The sequence below is a fragment of the Stenella coeruleoalba genome (assembly GCF_951394435.1).
Source record: "Stenella coeruleoalba genome assembly, chromosome: 21".
NCBI classification, from domain to species: Eukaryota; Metazoa; Chordata; class Mammalia; order Artiodactyla; family Delphinidae; genus Stenella; species Stenella coeruleoalba.
Genome location: NC_137167.1, coordinates 15,545,833 through 15,559,811, shown reverse-complemented (window position 1 = coordinate 15,559,811; position 13,979 = coordinate 15,545,833). Strand labels below are relative to the sequence as shown.

The window sequence follows — 13,979 nt, the reverse complement described above, 5'->3', positions numbered from 1 at the left end:
TTCATTAAGGAACGGTGTGGCAACCACCCAAAACAGCTAGGACCTTGATAATAACACACCCACCTGTCTCCCATCCCTCTGCCACCCCCTAGCCACAGTAACCATCATTCTGAAACCTTGGTTTATCATTTCCTTGCTTTCCTTTTATATAGCTTTATTGCATTTCCCTAAAATAAATATTTTTATAAAGTTGTTTATCTTTATAAAAAGGGTATCATGCTCTATGTAATCTTGTACGATTTAATTTTTTCATTTATTATTGTTAAGGTTCTTCCATACTGTGTGTCCTCATAGTTCATCACCTTTGACTGCTGTGTAATACTCCATTGTGTGGATATGCCACAGTTTATCACATCCACACTGATTGGTGGGCATTTTGGGGGTTTTTTGTTTTGCTTTTATAAACTGTACTGTTGGGAATATTCTTGCACTCTTTCAGTACACGTGAAATAATTTATCTTGCATGTATGCCTAAGAGTAGCATTACTGGGTGATAGAGATGTATGTTCAACTTTATAATGCAAGTTTTTCAAAAGTTCCTGTACCAACTTTCACTCCTCCCTGTAATATATAAAGATCCTGTCTATCCACATGCTCTCAACCCTTGATATTGTCAGACTTTAATTTTTGCCAATCAAATGGATATAAAATGATATCTTACGGATTTTGACTGCCATTTTCCTGATTTTTAATGATAAGGCACATTTCTTTGTGTCATTTGGCCATACATGTTTGCTCTTCTGTGAAATATCTGTTGCCCATTTTTCCCCTGAGTTGATTGTGCTTTTTTTGATGATTTATAAGAGCTCTTTATTCTAAATACTAAGGCTTTGTTGGTCATGTGTCATAGATATCTTTCTCCGCTTTGTCATTAGGCTTTTCACTTTCCATAGATTGCCATTTGATGATTATTATTTCTCCTATGTTATTCGATTTTTTAATTAAGAAAAATGGACTTTTTTTTAAAATCAAGACCTAGGCTGACTTTTCACTAGTTCTTCGTTTTCTCGTTAGCGCTCTGGGCATCGCTCAGATGCTGAGGCTGAGGACGATGCGCGTGTTGAGTCTCGCTCATGCCCTGAGCCTCAGGCTGCCCAGGGTGCAAGGTGAGGGGAAGAGGCTGTTTATTTAAAAGGGAGGCTTATTGTTTTCTATATGAAATCATTAAAAAAAAAGCTACAGTTGTGAACTCGTGAGCTCTATTTTATGGGTGATTTGCAAGCCAAGGTTGGGTGGATAGTGAAGTGACTCCTACCTTGAGAATAAATGACTTCTAAGGCCTCTTCCAACTTGAGCATTCTTTGTTTCCTTAACTCTACCGAGACGACAGCACCTGGTGTCTCTCATTCATCCATCCCTCCATCTATCCATTCATCCATTCATCCCTCCAGCCATCCAGCCATCCATTCAGCTAATCAACAAGCCAGTATTAATTCTGCACCAACAGGGATACCCACCACTGTGGTAGACGCTTCATATTTTATAGAAATAAAACAGTTCATACCTCAAAGAAATTGCCAAAAATCTCAAAAAGCAAGCGTAATATTGGTTAATTTACATTTAAAGAATACATCTTTTTTATTATCACTTAAGAGGAAGGAGATGCTGGGAGACATTTAGCCATGATGTGACAAAACTGCTGAAAGATCCAGGTTAAATGATGTCTCTTCAGTCTTTTCACCAGGGATGTTCAGCTCTTCTCACGATAAATAGTGATTTTAAAACGTGTCTTTTGCTCTTCCGTCCTTCTAGGATGACAACAAGCAGGCTGCTTCCTGTAGCAATGGCAGTGGGCTCTCAATTGGAGCTGGTGGTCACCAGCATCCTTCTTTAACACACGAGCAAAACGCCATGAACCCGTACTAAGAACGGACACAGGTTTTCAGCTTGGAAATGCTAGCGTGGTCGGCAGGGATATAGAGGGGGTGGGGGTGCTCCCCGGAAGCAAACTGGGGCGAGACCACAGAGGTCGTTTTACTTCCCTGGCTCACTCGGCTTGTTTAATTCCTTACCTCGTTTATAATGCCTGCCCTTCCTCATTGTAGCCCAGACTGAACGTAAGATATTTCTCCATGAAGATGGGTTTAAAATTATTTTATAGTTAGACTATGTAGAATATCTTACTCTTCCTCCATTTCAGAGAATATCTCCAATTCCTTTTTCTTTTTTTCTTTCGTCTTTCTTTTTTTTTTTAAGGTGTTTGGTTAACCTGCATGTTTATTATGGTGGAGTTGCTTATCCTTCCTTTGGGAGAATCTTTGACCTGTTGCCGTTTACAGCATCTCTGTCTCTCAGTAGAGCTTTGGTGGCGGTGGGGTGCGGATCAGCATTCTATTGGATTTTCAGTTCACAGCTCTACTGGAGATAAGGAAGGATAATTACATTTGCAGTGGTAGTAACATGCTGTCCTTTTGTTCTTGTGTTTTGAAATTAAATTTCCTTCAATTATGTCAAGTTTTGGTGTTGATTTGCTGCCAAGAAGCCCTTTCTTGTGATGTGTATGTTTGCTAAGATCCAGTTCCGGTCTGTGTCTTACATCTTTCCAAATCCTAAAATGCAGACTGTATTTTCACAAGTTACATTTTGGGGTCCCTTGACATTATAAGTCTTTTGAAGCATAAACCTACTTTTGAAGTTATACTGTACATTGTTCTGAGCATTTATAATCTCTCCCCTTCATCCTACCCCTGTGTGCAGGGTGGGTACACACACACCACATGCCATCCCACTCATTCCTTGATTCCTGTTTACCTTTATTTCGGTCCTTGACAATATAAACATCCTGCCCTTAAACCCAAGCTGAAAGATTAAATCCTAACCTGAAGAACTCTGAGAAATACTGAAAAAAAAAAAAAAAAAAAGATGTAATTATTTCACTCTTCTCTTGAATTTAGTCCCTACCTATCCTAGAATTTTTTTTTTTTTTAAACAGAATTTTAAAGTTAATTTGGATCAGGAAAGTGAAATACAGCTCTGGGTACACTGAGTTAGGAATTGCTAAAATAACAGAGTTGCTTTCTCAGATGCATGTAACAGGCATGTGAACTTTACGATTTACATTTGTTAAGTGTTAAAAATTATTTTTTAATATCAGCTCTGTCCTTTAATACTTAGAGTGCAGGTTATCTGTTCAAAGTGAAATACAGTTGCCAGAACCTTCAAACAGCTTTACAGTCTGGCTTGCTTGTGTTTACTAATAGTTCACGTTCACTTTAAGTCTTCTCTTCTATTGCCACTATAGTGGTGCCACTAATCATTTGCTTGAGAGACTCGGTCTATAAGGTAATGAAGAGATAAATCCTGTGATACTGAATTTTATGAATTTCTTCATAAATCTTTAGGCTCTAGCTACTTCATTGGTCTGCCTGTCTTACCATTCAGAGAACAGGATCACTAATCTAATGCTAGCCTTCAGAAAAAAGAATAGACCAAATACTCATTATGTTAGTTTCCAACATTATTTAAAAAAAAAAAAAAGGTACTCATAAGTGTAGTCTCTGGAAAATAGATGACCGAGAATAAGGAGCTCCATACCATCCTGTAAAACCAATGATCCTAAGTTAGAACCATAAAAACGTAAGGAACAGTCATGTGCTCCCTAGTCAACCCCAGAAGTAGAACATTGTTAGCTACTTGCATCTCCCAAACTACCAACAGCCATGTCTGTTTCAGTATGCAGCATTAGCCATTTGGGGGGCCAAAGCGAGTTTTGGGTTCTGTTAATCCTGGTGTCCTGCAGTGCTCTTATTTTGCCTATTCCTGACCCACAGAGTTGCATAGCAGGACTCTCCCTCATGATATTTTATAAGCGTTTTACTAGGAAGGCCCATTATTTACCCTAAGTGCTTGGAACACCAAAGAGGGATAACTTGCTTTTATCTAGTGGCAATTCCAGAGCTGTTGCAAATTTCCGCAGAGGGGCTGCTGGTCTTCTTCCTCCCTGCTCTTCCTGGAGTGTATTTATCAACAAGGGACAGAGAAGGGAATTCTTTCATGGAGTTGACTTTTCCCCCCTTTTTGCTTTTCGATTTTAATAGAACTTACGTGTTCTTAGAGTAGTGAACTCTTCCAAGGATGAAAGGATTTGGGATTCTATTGTTCTACAGCTGCTTTAGAGCTGGCCTTTTGTTTTAGTGGGAGTTATATAAACTCCTGGAAAGCCATATGGAAGTGCTAGTATTTGTTTAAAAATAGCACATCCTTAATTCTCATTAGCTTTTGATGTCATGCAAATGGTTGGATTCCATTGACAACTACCATAGTTCTCTAGATCTTTCCTTGGCCCGGTTCTCTGTGGCCTCTTCCCTGATCAAATGTGAGCAAAGACACACATGGGAGGGAAAAAACAGCCACATTACCGTGAACATCCTTCTGGTATTCATTCTGGTTTAAATTATAATTTTCATGGCAGAGGTCTGTTGCCTGCTGATGTGTTTAAAGGTGGAACAGTGTTTTGAACCACTTATCTTTGACAACAGACAGTCTGAGTCTGCAGACCACTTTATTCCAAGCTCCTTTAGGACACTGATGAAATTGTCTTAAGCTGCTTTACATACCCACAGCACTTGATAGGGAGGGAAGTGTCCTGCAAACAGTAAGTATTCAATAAATTACCTTGTTTTCTTCCCTCTGCTAAACTGGGCTGGATTGGCAAGAGCTTGGGTGCTCAATAAACGTATTTGTTTTTATTTTTCTTATAGATCTCCTGTTCCCCATTGATATTTCCTTGGTCAAGAGAGAGCATGATTTTTTGGACAGAGATGCTATTGAGGCTTTGTGCAGGTAAAAGGAAATACTTTGAGTGTTTTCTTTCTCTTTTCTTCTTTTTAAAGAACATAGTACTTATCACTGATGAGACTGCTTTTGTTCTAAATATGTCAAGGTTTTGATCCGTAAATGGATATAGTGATTTACTTCATTATAAATCATAGGCCTTTTGATTAGAATAAGTAACTTCCTGTCGTTTAGTATTGCCATTCAAATAGCACTGTCCTGGAATGTGCTCATACGACTGCTAGAGCAGACAATGTCCAGGAAGTTTGGAAACTTGGAATAGGGGGGTTAAGGCAGTGCAGTTGACTGTGCAGTCCCAGCCAGGTACCCTCGCCAACTCAGAGCCGCTGTTGTATTGAGTGGAAATGACGCTCAGAGGGACAGATGGAAGTAGGGGCTGTGGCAGACTAGAGGCAGGAGGGCCGTTGCTTGAATTCCAGGAAAGCATTTCCGCAACTCCTCAGCTTCCCCAGGCACACCGTCCTAACAGTAGGGTTAACTAAGGCTGTAAAGTAACTCAGCACAGCCTTTAACATAAAGTAGACAGGCAGCAAAGGAGCATTGATGGGAAATGTGAACAAAACTGTTCAGAAACCCATGTTCGTGGTGCTGGTGGATCTTCAGGCGGAGGAGCAGCTCGCAGGGTTTAACGAAATGGAAGTAATAAAACACGCAGCAGAAAATGACAGGACACTGATACTCCTCTCTGACTCTTCGTGACATATTATTCATTTTAAGTTAATCATCCTTTGAATTTTTCTCAAAGCCTATAAACCATCAAAGCTGAACTCTGGAGAAAAAAAATTATACACGGACAAAATTCACTTGTCGATTTGATCGTAAAATTAAAACAATTTTCTTTTAATTTCAATATTAATTTTAACTTGGAAAAACATCATTAAGGTTGAATGGCACCCGGGATTTATTTCCCCTTTATAGGCAAAGAATGCAGTTGTAGCTTTGTGAAAGTACTATTTTTGCCTCTCTTATGTAATACAGTGTTTTCTGAAGCACTTAAGTTAAGCAGGGTTTTAGGGGAAGATAGGTAGGATGTTTAAAATGGAGTAATAGACTAGTTCTCCTGGCTTAAGAAAGAAAAAAATGTCACATTAACCACAGAAATACTGTCACTTTTCAAATCCAATGGAATGATTGCTTAGAAATGTCCAGGGTTTGTACACTTTTTCTGGAAGAAACTTAATTCCAACTCCCCACCCCACTCCCTAGAGTGTAATATCATAGCTATGTCATCTGGAATGAAAAAATTTCACCAACACAGTTTAGGAGAGAAAGAGTCTGCATCTGGAATATAAACTACTCCAGACATTTTTGAAATGTTTGAATGCTTAGCTGTGGAGCAGAATTAATTTCTTTTCAGTTCATCATGGGTAATAATGCATAGAGATGACATCACTCCTAAGATGTAACCTAGGAAATATTTACTAGGTTACTGCGTCAGATCATGCATTTCACACATTTCAGGCTACTTAGTGAGCGTGCCCTCTGAACAGCAGCCACAGCTTAGGAATTCCTGGGTCATAAAAATATCACTGCAGCATTGCAGCCCAAAGGATCGTGATTAGATTCTTGAATTTCTTTTTCTTTTTTTTAAATATCAGTTTGAAACGTAGTTACCCTCTTCTGGGGATAAGGGCATCCTCCGTACTTTGTGATTCACACTGGCTACACTGGCTCTTAACGCCATCAGAGAAGCTGCCTCCCTTTAAAAGGAGTAAATCTATACTCTTAGATCTTTTGCGAAAAGAAGAGCCTGAAAACAACTAGACCTTGATCTCTTTGGATTCTGCAAGTGTATTCTGATTCGGCTTCAGTTTCTCTCATGTGTAGAATTAATATCTCATAGGTTAAATGTAAGAAGGAAATGCAGTGATGGATGTCAAGTGCTTTAAAAATTATTAGGCCTAAAACCGACACCCAGAGTTGAGTATGTGGAGAAAGGCTTGAGGTTGGGGTCAGAATTCACAGGAACAGTCATCAGCTTGTTTGTAATGGAAAACCCAAGGTCTCTTGTCCACGTGTTCGCATAAATAGACTTCTCATGGCAAATGATTTTCCTTCGAGAGGGCTAAACAAATGTTCTGAAGAAAAAGGTGGGGACAGGCATCTTCCTTGAAAATGCACTACAGGTCCTGAGCTGTCAGCAGAGTAGTTGAGGATACTTGTTTAACTGATGATGTGATATTCATCTCATCTGCTAGACTGGCCTCTTCCATGTACTCTCTCAGCCCGTGAAATTCAAAGGGCCAGCAAATCTTGAATCTACAGTGTTGTTTGAAATTTTGCCTTGTCATTTGTCAAGTTTTTTTCTAGACGGACGGACTTTTTTGTAGACCTCCATCTTTTGCCTTGTTGAAATATTTTGAGCAGTTGATTTTAAATATATACGGTAATTAGTTACAAAATCGCAGCTGAAAAGTTTTACCTTAATAAAATATTATTAAATATTTAATATTTTTACTTTAAGTAAAACATTTTTAGATTTGTTTTGAACGAAATAATTGTTACATGGTTTCTCTTTCCTGCCGCCCCCCTACCCCAGCCCCCCCACACACACACACGGATGGAGTACTCCCATGTACACACTAGTATACACTCCCATGTTCTGCTTAATGATTATTATAAACATTCATGTACTTATAACTGTTGCAGATCTTAAAGCTCTTTTGGTCAAAAATCTGGTAGGAGCTGATCTCTTAAAATAGTCTACTTAGAGCAGAAAACTTGTAGCTTAATGTTTTCTTGAGAATGTTAATGATACTGTCTTCAATAGTTTGTAATGACCAAAAGTTGTAAGTATGCAACCACTAGATTTTTGGGGTATAGATTGCTAACCAGCATTCTTACACACACACTTGTAAGGGATAAACGTACTTGTTTCCTTGGAGAGATTGCCTTTTGTCCCAATCTTGCTAGCTTTGCTGTATAATCCAACCCTGATGATAAGGCCCAGATTCTGAGAGTATCACATTCAGTATCAATACTGGAGGAGTAATTCGCTTGTCTTGACGCGTATACAGGTGATAATGCAAACTGTGACCTACTCTTACAATACCTTTTATGAAATATTCTTTCTCTTTATAGCTTCTGAAAAATATCCCATCTCGCTATCTTCCTTTGGGATTACAACTGACTCCTATGAGTACAGCAAAGAATTATGCAAATAAGGTGATAATCATGTAATGACAAATAGATATCCGTAGTATCATCTCCAGTCTGCACTTTATTGTAAAACAGCCCTTGAAGTGCCTAAGCTCTGTGAAACAGCTGGCCGCGTAGTAGATTTCAACTACGTTACTGTTTTGGTCCTATTAAAAGAAAAGCAATTGCATTATTGCCAAGAAAGGATTGGAACGATTTTTATTTGTCAGGTCTACTTGGGAAATCATTCCTTTTTCCTTTCTCACTTCTCTTCTGCTTTCCCTGTTTTCACTTGGAATACTTGAGGCCCAGATCCCTGCCTGCCATGCTTTTATCAGGGCGCTTGCGGCTCCCTCCAGCAAAGCTCTTGAACCTTTGATGGCTCACCCTGTGCTCCCTCCCCCCTCAGAGCAGAGTACAAGTTGCCCAGCAGATAAGACTGACACATTCCTGAGGAGCTGAGCCAGTGAGGGCCCTGTGGGGTGGGAAAGGCCAGGGCTTCTGGACAGACAGTGGGAGATACCAGTGCTCTGCCACTCACTGGAGGGAGCCGTACTTAGGATAGAAGCTGCTCCCATGTATCATCATGATTAACATTTATTTTAGAAAGGAATGCAGAAGGTATTGTTTTTGAGGGCCAGAGTCACCATGTTTTAGTCATGTGGCCTTGGACAAGGTTTGTGTCCACTCCAAGCCCCCATTTCCTCATCTATAAAATGAAGATAAATAGTAATATCTCTACCATAGGGTTGTTGTGAGGATCAAGGCGAAATAACACACATGAGGCTTCAGGCGCAATGCCTGACCTAGAACGCGGCCCCGACTCAGCAAGCCAGAACTACTACCTCGTGTCCGTAACGTCTCTAAATCGGTAACACCCCACCACTTTGGAGGTTCCTAGGGGTCAAATGAATCCCACGGAGACCTCGGGGAATAACTTCTGGGCTTCAGTCTCGAAGCGCCATTAGCTGGGCGCTACGGAGAGAAAAAGGTAACACTGACCTTTACAAAAATGACCCCCTTGGCCCTTTCCGTTTGACTCAAGTCTGGAGCTTGTGAAGCAAGTCCCTCCCCCACCCCTACAGGCATCCACGCCTAGTAAACTGGGTTATAAACACCCCTCAACCATTACAACCCAAATGATGTCAAGTGGGTATTTGATTAACAGGTCTGATTAATGAAACCCAGACCTAAGACTAGCTGTGACCCTCCCGATTCTTTAAATTTTAAAAACATTGGAGAACTAAAACACTGTGGGTAGAAGTCATTTAAGTAATGGATGCCCCTTAGAGAGGGACTTTATATCCACTCGTTTTAATGTCTGTGGATTTTTTTTTAGTTATTTTGTTTTCTTTCCCTTTCCATCATGAGAGAGAATTTTCCTGAACATAGGTGCTCTGGGTTATCTTTGTTTATCCTATAAGCAGGCTACCACATAATCTGTGAAATCAAAGGCAGTCTTATCAGCAGGCAAAAATACTTTCTACCCTCCTGCATCCAAGTTGTTAGACAGGCTGCAAGAACAGGATCAGAAAGATAGAGCCTTGAAGAGGACTCATGGTCAGTTTGAGTTTGTGTGAATTAAATGCGCTTGTCCTGTGGAAGTGGAAGAATTGCAGTCTTAGGAAAAATTGGAAAACTGATGGGACCAGACGGCAGATAGGTTAAAGGTTCGTTTGAGGAAGACTAAGCGATGATCATCTGGAAGATGTTAGAAAGAACTGGGGCTTGAAAAGCTGTCCTGCAGACTTTTACGTGCCATTTATTCCTGCACGTGTAAAGGGCTTCTTTTTTTCAGCTATGTCATTACTTACCATTGAGGTGGGTTTTGTTTTGTTTTGTTTAAGTACTTCATTTTCAGTGAAGCTAAATTACTTTCCTCATTTTAAATTATTACTCTTTGGCAGGGGTAAAAAATATTCAGAGTAAAAATGTGACTCCTTTTCCAAAGAAGAATCTGATTCAAGTGCTTATGTTTGAACTCTTAAAGATGTTGACCCTTGAAGCTGAAGTATACAGGTTTTTAAATCAGTCATTTGTGCTGTTGCTGCGGCTGTACCACGCATTATCCTGTCCTGTGTGGGAAGTTGTAAAAAAGAATTGGGTGTTAAAGAGGGCTCACACTTCTATACAGAACTTACTGCATTTTTTAACAGGCTGTCTAAGGTTATTATTTGTCAGAGATTATTTTTATATTTGAATTTTGATTTGAGATAGAATACACTTTATTTACGAGCAACTCTGCTTGGTTCCTTGTTCATGTTTCTTTTTCTGTGAAAGAAGACATCACTGCCTTTTATTTCGTGGCACTGGGTGGAGATACCTAATGACTCAACCTAGGGGTTGTTGAAAGAATAACTGTCCTCATTGAGGGTCGCTTGTTCTGTGAGGAATAAGAGGCACCGGACAGAACCACCACAGTGTACCATTTTACTATAAAATAGTAATATTAAATTTAAATGAGAAAACTTGTGAAACATAAATATTTTTAAACTATTCACTTTTTAAAGAAGTTTCAAGTACTCTTCTATATTATAGATATTAATGGATTCAAAGAAGCTCGATTAAACACGTCAGCTGTTTGGAAAAAATATTTATCCACCCATCAGTGGTTTCCTGTCTCTGCTAATGTTATTTCTTTGCTCTGTAGGCGTCTGAATACTTTAAACAAATGCGCGGTGATGAAGCTGGAAATTAGTCCTCATCGGAAGAGAGTGAGTGTATAACATGGATAGCGTGGTGGGAGGAAAGGGGCAGATCAACAACTGGGTTCTGAATTTTGTGATAGATTTTGTCTCTCAAACTCTTACTTCCGTGGTCCAAAACTATCGACATTTTAAATGTTATAATCCAGTCAGGTTTACCAAAAGCTGTGTGGCCTTATGTAGTGGAAACCAAGAGCTGTGGCCAGCCAGTAAATTGTGTCTTGCCTGCTGTTTTTGATCTGAAAAGATCATCTGTGATTTTTGCCCCATTAGCTCAATGCCTATGACATATTAAACGGATGAGGCTTAAGGAATTCCGGTGGCTTTTGCATTGCCTCCTTCCAGAAATGAAAGCGGAAGTTCTTGGGAACTCTGTCTTCCCATATGTAACAGTAACTGTGTTTTGAAGCCGTAGGGATGGCAGTGAAGGCTGGCTGGTAGGATATGGAAGAATAATAGAGATTTGGAGGGAGAAAAGGAATGAGAGGAGGAAGACGGAGGACAGGAAATCCCACACATTCTAGTGAAATGGTGGCACGTAACTGATTCAGATGGTATTTTCTTCTGCGTATGAAATGTGAGGACGTCTTACGAGATCTTAGGAGAAGAGGTGGGTGTAGTAGTGGGAGTGAGTGTCACAAATTAGAGTAAACAGGAGTAAGTTTGGTCAAAGAACATATTTCTGACTGTTCAGAGTACCCATTTTAATTATCTAACCTACAGCAAGCTGCCTTCTTGGGGGAGTTAAACCTTTTAAACAAATGAGCTGGAACCTCACACCCACTGAGCTGTGGAGAGGAGCCTGCGAGTCAGCGTTTAATGCTCTCCACTCACTGTCCTGGGAAACTCTGGTCACAGGAGATTCTCCACACCAGTGGGAAGGACATGCTTCACGCTGAACTGTGCCTTTTGATATCCCGCCTCAAGGGCTTTGACGCAGTAGTCTGTCACACGGTAACCCTGAGTCCCACCGGTAAATCAGGCATCAGCAGCGGGGATGTTACTTCGTGTTTGTGAATGTTACGTGCTGTCAGGACTGGGTACTTGTGAAGCCTTGTTAAAAGGCTGGAGCATGTCTGAGGTTGAAACATCACAAGACACTTGTGGCATTAACTCTGGTTCCCGTGTTGGTGGGGGAGGGAACGAAAAGGAACAGGTAAGAGGCTGAGAAGTACCCACTGACCCACTGAAGAGATGGGATGGCTCACCTTGCTTTGTGTCTCCGTTAATCTGTTAGAGGAGATCTTGTGTACTTTTAGGGTAGCTAGAGATTTCGGTGACCCCTCTTCTTAAAGTGTTTGAAAACCACCATTTTAATTGCAAAAGGGAATATAAACACATACTATCAACAGACAGCAAAATTAAAGGCAGACCAGAGGGAGTCCTACCCATTGCTAACTCCAGTTCAAAATATTTTACATGCCTGGAATTTTCACAGATCTCAGAGGTTTCCTCTGTGAGCAATTAAAGAGCAGCCTATAGATCCCAGTGTCTCCATTAAATAACTCCTATTTCGCTTGAAACACATGGTCAGGCTTCTTCCTGTTACATTCTTTACATACATCTTGGTTATTTTTAAAAAATAATAAAATAAAGATGCAAGGGGGAAGTGACACGGCTGGCGTTATGATCAGTCTCCTGGCCCCTGGCCCTTGGCGCACATACTTCCCCCTGCGGCCTGCCAGTCCCAGGGCATGAGCGGTTCTGTTCTGTGTCTGCAGAGTGAGGATTCGGACGAGGATGAGCCTTGCGCGATAAGTGCCAAATGGACTTTCCAGAGGGACAGCAAGAGGTGGTCCCGGCTTGAAGAGTTCGATGTCTTTTCTCCAAAGCAGGACCCCATCCCTGGGTCCCCAGACGATCCCCACCTGAAGAGCGCCCCCAGCCGTGAAAGCGTGCTGACGGACCTCAGCGAGCGCCAGGAGGTGGCTTCTGTCCGCAGCCTCAGCAGCACCAGCAGCCTCGCCACGCAAGCGACCCACCTCGGGGGCGCGGCGACGGCCCGGACTAACTCCGTCACCAGCGTCTGCTCCTCCGGCACCTTCGTAGGCAACGATGACTCTTTCTGCAGCCTGCCCTCTAAGGAACTGTCCAGCTTCAGCTTCAGCGTGAAAGGCCAAGAGAAGAACACCAAGTCCAAGACGCACAGCCTGCTGAAACGCATGGAGAGCCTGAAGCTCAGGGGCTCCCACCACAGCAAGCACAAGGTGCCGTCCAAGCTGGGGCTGATCATCAGCGGGCCCATCCTGCAGGAGGGCGTGGACGAGGAGAAGCTCAAGCAGCTGAACTGCGTGGAGATCTCCGCCCTCAACGGCAACCGCATCAACGTCCCCGCGGTGCGGAAGAGGAGCGTCTCCAACTCCACGCAGACGAGCAGCAGCAGCAGCCAGTCCGAGACCAGCAGCAACGTCAGCACGCCCAGTCCCGTCACCAGGACCCGGAGCCTCAGTGCCTGCAACAAGCGAGGAGGCATGTACCTAGAGGGCTTCGATCCGTTCAATCAGTCCACATTCAACAACGTTATGGAACAGAACTTTAAAAACTGCGAGAGCTACCCAGAGGACGCGGTGTTCTACATCCCAGAAGATCACAAGCCTGGCACTTTCCCCAAAGCCCTCTCCAACGGCAACTTCTCTCCCTCAGGGAATAGCAGCTCTGTGAACTGGAGGACTGGAAGCTTCCACGGCCCTGGCCATATCAGCCTGAGGAGGGAAAACAGCAGCGACAGCCCCAAGGAGCTTAAGAGACGCAATTCCTCAAGCTCCATGACCAGCCGCCTGAGTATCTATGACAACGTGCCCGGCTCCATCCTCTATTCCAGTTCCGGTGACCTGGCCGACCTGGAGAACGAGGACATCTTCCCGGAGCTGGACGACATCCTCTACCACGTGAAGGGGATGCAGAGGATAGTCAACCAGTGGTCGGAGAAATTTTCAGACGAGGGAGACTCAGACTCGGCCCTGGACTCGGTCTCTCCATGCCCGTCCTCACCCAAGCAGATACACCTGGACGTCGACAATGACCGAGCCACTCCCAGCGACCTGGACAGCACGGGCAACTCACTGAACGAACCCGAGGAGCCCTCAGACATCCCGGAAAGGAGGGATTCTGGGGTCGGGGCCTCCCTGACTAGGTCCAGCAGGTAAGAGCTTTTCTTCCCTTCTCCACCCAGTTTGAGGAGGAGGCTGCTTCTGCTTGTTGCGTAGGGAGGTGGGAATAAGTCCGACATTCACAGCCACGAAAGTTGCTAAGGAAAGTGACAGATGGGGAAATCCTACCACCCTAAAAGAGTGAGCACTGTTCAGTGGGTACCAGAGCTTCAGTTTGGGAAGACGAATGAAG

At 42.4% G+C, this 13,979-nt stretch overlaps 1 protein-coding gene across 4 annotated transcripts in view; it reads left to right on the top strand.

The window, feature by feature from the left end:
* DLC1 (DLC1 Rho GTPase activating protein) overlaps positions 1-13,979 on the top strand; it is a 401,830-nt gene that overhangs the window by 373,412 nt on the left and 14,439 nt on the right. For all 4 annotated transcript variants that reach the window (XM_079908969.1, XM_079908968.1, XM_079908970.1 and 1 more), the window contains 3 exons: positions 4,701-4,782; positions 10,583-10,646; positions 12,359-13,779. In XM_079908969.1, the coding sequence (XP_079765095.1) occupies positions 4,701-4,782; positions 10,583-10,646; positions 12,359-13,779 (1,567 nt within the window). The remainder of the gene's footprint in view (positions 1-4,700; positions 4,783-10,582; positions 10,647-12,358; positions 13,780-13,979) is intronic.